The sequence below is a fragment of the Pseudorca crassidens genome, chromosome 7 (assembly GCF_039906515.1).
Source record: "Pseudorca crassidens isolate mPseCra1 chromosome 7, mPseCra1.hap1, whole genome shotgun sequence".
NCBI classification, from domain to species: domain Eukaryota; kingdom Metazoa; phylum Chordata; class Mammalia; order Artiodactyla; family Delphinidae; genus Pseudorca; species Pseudorca crassidens.
Window position 1 is genome coordinate 23,261,239 of NC_090302.1, and position 4,997 is coordinate 23,266,235.

General features: G+C 49.9%; 1 protein-coding gene across 1 annotated transcript; it reads left to right on the top strand.

Annotated features, from left to right (window-relative positions):
- Positions 1–537: 537 nt before the first annotated feature.
- On the top strand, positions 538–4,698 carry C7H9orf152 (chromosome 7 C9orf152 homolog). The gene is made up of 2 exons (XM_067742401.1): positions 538–791; positions 2,734–4,698. Exons 1-2 carry the CDS (start codon positions 599–601, stop codon positions 3,243–3,245), a joined length of 705 nt encoding a protein of 234 aa, XP_067598502.1. The 5' UTR covers positions 538–598; the 3' UTR covers positions 3,246–4,698.
- Positions 4,699–4,997: the final 299 nt, after the last annotated feature.

Consider the following 4,997-nt stretch of genomic DNA (forward strand, 5'->3'; position numbering starts at 1 on the left):
GGGCACTTGGCATCCCCCAGCACTAGCTCCAAGGGGTGTGAACCAAGGCGGGCACTTGGCATCCCCCAGCACTAGCTCCAGCTCTGCCAGGAAACAGGAGGCTTCACTGTAGCTCCTGGAATCGTATTCTACACTTTCGGATCAAGCAGTGAAGGACCTGGAATAGGATACTCCTTGGACCCCAAAAGGCTCCAAGCAGCTCTGCTTGTCCTTCTCTCTGTCCCCGGCTCCTCCCCTCACTCCCTGCACATCAATTTCTCACTTTCACTCCCTCCCTGCCCCCTCCCTCCTCCTGCTGCCCCCCACCCCGTGCTCACTCTTCTCTCCCCCCATTCATCCCCCGCAGCTATCACCTCCTTCCTCCATTCTTAATCCCCTCTTTGCACCCCTTCCTTCCCTCCTCCCCCTCCAACTTTTCCTTCTCCTTCCCGCCCACTCCCACCCTTCTCCTTCCCCCAATTTCTGGCTCTCCCTCCCTTGCTCTTCTCCAGATCTTTCCACCTTTCTCCTCACTTCCCTCTCCCCCCTCCTCTCCCTGAGCCCTACCACCTCCCCCACCAGCCCTGCCCATCAGTGTTTGCTTTGCTCCCGGAACCGGATGAAGGAGTTGCCCTGCCCATGCCCTACCCTGCCCCACTTCTGGCAGCTGGGGTCTCCCTTCATGGCCGACGGCTCTGGGACTCAGGCCCCAGGGAAAGGGCCCCTGCTCAGCATGCAGCTCCTGCGAGCGCAGTATGCAGGCCTGAGACGGCAACAGAAGGCCCAGGCCCACGTGGTGGTGCTCCCGAAAGGTAAGGCTGGGCAGGTGCTGGGGGCAGAAGGGAAGGGCACGAGGGCCTGGCTGTGGGCAGAATGGGTGGCTGAGCCGTGGGCAGCGCAGGGCCAGGGCTCTGCTGGCCTCCTGGTGGGGAAGGGCAGGGAGGCGGGCTGGCCTGTGCAGGGCCGTTCCGCTGGGGCCTCAAGCCGGCAGCCGGCAGGCAGCGCGCTGCCGGGGAGAGAGGACACGTGATGTTCCCAACAGCTTGAGCGCTGGCCAGAGGAAACGCAGGGCTCAGGGACCCAGGAGGCACCCAGGCTCCCGGAGCGAGCTCTGCACCCCCTCAAACAGCAGTTGGGGAGGGGGCTTAAGACACAGACGCCCCGCCTCCAGGGGAGCAGCCTCCTCCCTCTGGGAACTCAGACTTATTCCAGGAGGAAGTTAGGAGCACAGGGCTCAGAAAGCAAGTGATGGTCAAATCCCGGCCCTTCATCCTCTAACCGAGAGGGCAAGTCAAGAGAGGTAGGAAGACCCCCCTGGAGATCGGTTGCGCGACAATGTGAATGGACTTAACACTATTGAACTGTACACTTCAAAATGGCTAAGACGGTAAGTTGTATGTTGCGTGTCTTACCACAGTTCATTTTTCTTAAATGATAGGAGAAAACCAGGAGATATTAATGCCATGAAGCCAAGCAAGTAGAGGGAGTTTAGGGATCCTCCGTGTCCAGCATAGCAGAGACTCAGGAAGACAGAGTGGCCATTGAGATTGGCTCCCACTAAAACTAGATCTCGGTGTCTTAAGACACTGGGTTGTATCTGGAAGGGCACGTACTCTGGGAGCTGATTAATGGAAGGAAGCCCTCTGGAATTAGCTTTCTTCATCCTTAGTGTTATGGAATGAATTTAGGTTCTAGAGATGCAGTGGCAGGTGTTCTGGATTCCTAGCACTAGAGTTCAAGGGCTTCCTTCTGGCTTTATTCCTTCAACACCATCTCTCCACTCACACCATGTACTCTGTCACCTAGGGGCCTCCAGCAGGGACAAACGTCAGAATGCTCAAGGGAGCTTCACTGCATTTCAGAGGGAATTCCAGGCTGGCCACAGGTCTCCTTTCTATAGGAAAATGCCTTTCAGTCATTTCTCTAACCCTCAATGCCACCAAGAGTTGACAAGAAACTATCATGTTCCACAAGGTGGCAAAAAGATGTCCCTGAGAAGGAAGAAAGACATCTGTCTGCCTTCTCATCCCTGAAGCCAGTTCAGGGAAGCAGTAGGTGCTGCAAACATGTTCCCAGAACAGTGGCTATGGTTCAGAAAGATAAAGACCAGTCCTCCAAAAGGAACTGCCTCAAAACACAGTTCCCCTCTCCTCTGCTTTGGGTGCTAAACCCGTTATCAGAATCCCACAACACAAAACCCTGTAAGTTAAGAATAACCCTTTCCACTGGCCAGTGTTATGTGAATCACACATGTGGGTGAACACATGTTGTGCCCTTGGTCCCCGTTATTCTTTTAGTCTGAAATGCGAGTTCCCTAGTTCTTCCTAGGGTTCACTCCTCACTGCAGTCAAAATCTGAAGTCTCCTATCACACTCGAATGTTTTTCCATAGCATCGATTACCACCAGCAACTTTATCATAGTATGTTTGTTTGCTTATTCTTTTTCTCCTCCACTAGACCACATCATGAAAAGGTGGATTTTGTCTCAGTGTTCGTTACTGTATTCCCAAGACCTAGAATAAATAATGCCTAGCACGTTACAAGGGCCTAATAAATATTTGTTGGATAAATGAATAATTGTGCAGGAATGTGTGTGTATGTGTGTGTGTTAGAGATAATGCAGTATGTTGGGTACCTGGCCTCCTTGGTGTATTTGGCATGTCCTTCCTTCAGCTTGAAAGCTCTGAGACCCCCCAAATGAGAGCCACCCATGTACTTTGCAGTGGTGACCCTGCTGGTGCCTTGCTTTCTCAGGAGGGAACATGCCTGCTCCTGCTGAGGCCGTGGTCAGTGCTGTTTGGATTAACAAGGAGAGAAGGCATTCACTGTCCCTAGAAGAGGCGGATCCTGAGGCAGAGGAGATGCTGGAGGAGGCTGACAGAGGCTGTTTCCAGGCCCCCGAGTCCCCATGGCACACGCACCTAGAGATGCACCGCTCGGTCCAAACCTTCCACCAGGAAACCAGTCATCAAGTAAAGCACAAGGACAAGTTCATGGGGGCTGAGCAAAGGCTCCCAGGCTTGTTGGAAGACACTCAGATGACTCAGCAAGGAAGCACGATCCCAGAGGCAGCCCAGCATGAGTGTCAAGTGGGCGATACCCAAACAAAGGCAGTGGGATCTGGCTTAAACATTGGCGCTCAGGGCCCTCCTCCCATAAAGAAGCCACACAGGTCTGGAAGACCAGCTCACTATCCATTTCCCCAGAGGAAAACTCCCAGGATCTCCCAGGCGGCCCGGAACCTGGGCTTGTATGGCCCAGTCTGAAGGTTTCCACCCAAAGGTCTCAACCTTGAGGCCACCTATGGCCTCACCTAAGAACTTAGGAGGCAGAGGCACAGCTAGGGCCTCTAGCTGGGAGCAGAACTGGACTACATCAATCGTCGGGATGGTGGGACATGAACTTTGCAGTGGGCACGTAGACTTGTCCTTCAAAAAAAAAAAAAGAGAGGTTGCCCAGACCAGACTGCTCACAGCTCAGGATGAAAGAGTGCTGTCTGATCAGTGCAGCCCCATTCTGCTTATATAAGAAGACATTGCTATGGACATCGACTCAGTCCTTAGAACTAGAGAATTTTGAAACGTAAGACAGAGACCCTAGCCAGGGGATGCCTTTGCAGTGCCCTAGAGTCGACAGGCGTGGGCCATCTTGTTTTCAGTAACTTCTGAGGATTTCTCACATGTTCTGGAGAAGAGAGGGGCTCTGAGAATTTCCTTTTTCTGGTCACTATGCCTGGAGACCAGCTCACAAGTCTCTACATTCTTTGGTAGTGACCACACCATTTTAGCTTGAGCCTCCCAAAGTATGGTCACCCTGGGTAAAAAGGGTCAAAACAATGACACCTACTGTTCTGTGTGTTTAAGTGTCTTTAGGAAGGGTTGGTCATCTCTCCCCTCTCATTGAGACTGCACATTCCAGTCTCATTATAGATTTATTTCCTTTCATCCTTCTCTCTCCGTCCTTTCCTTCCTTCCTCCCTCCCTCCCTTTTTTCCTATTTGCTCTCTTCTTCCCTTCTTCAATCTCTCCAAATTAAACACTGCCCATCATTGAAGATATATAGTAATAGAAGCCTGAAAGAAGAAGATAAAGAAATGTTCCTGCTTGGAAAGTATGTATTCCTCAAAAGTTGCTCCCTTTTCAGCCAAATTTGAATCATTCAGATCCTTCCTGGTATATTTTAAACCAAAGACAAAGTGAAGCAGGTATTACTTGGGTGGTGGGGAAGAAATTATCTTACCTGGTTAATGTTTAACTTTAATAAACACACCTAAAGTGGCTTTTCCTCATGCCAGATTCTCTCTGTAAAGTTTTACCCACATCTTCCTTTTGTTCCCATGGTGATCCAGTCTTGCCCACCCACATCGAGAGATGTTACCTAGGAGTGTCATTTCCTGTCAAAATATGTATGTGCCTTCTCCTTGGGCCATCCCCGAAATTCCCTCCAATTTGGGGATTCATTGTGATTCCTTTTGTGAATAATTAATAAGAGCCAGTTGTTAATTTTTTTTAATAGTCTAATGAAAAACAAGGAAATTTTCTGAAAAAACTTTTCCTTTGCTTTTGTTTTAAAGAGGCTTCCCAGAAGTAACTCCTCTTTCTACAGTGTATCAATCAGGATAGGCTATGTTTTGCTGAGTAACAAACAACTCCCAAACCTCACACAGCAGCTTTTTTTTTCCCACTCATGAAAATTCCACTGTGGATTTGGGCAAACTTCCAGGGCAGCTCTCCTACATTATTGGTAACAATTCAAGCTGCTTCAGTCTTGTGGCACCACTATATCAATACTGGTTTCCCTAATCACTGTAGCAGAAGAAAGTGCATTAAAAGTCACATACTGGCTCTCAAATCACTTTGCTTATGTTTCATTGTCCAAAGCAAGTAACACGGGCATATCTCCACTTCAAGGGTATGAGGAAGTGCATTCATTTCATGTGCCCACAAGGAGAGAAGGAATGGAAATATAGATGAGCAGAACTAATGGCTAACACAGGTAGAGAGGGGCCAGGTCATAGT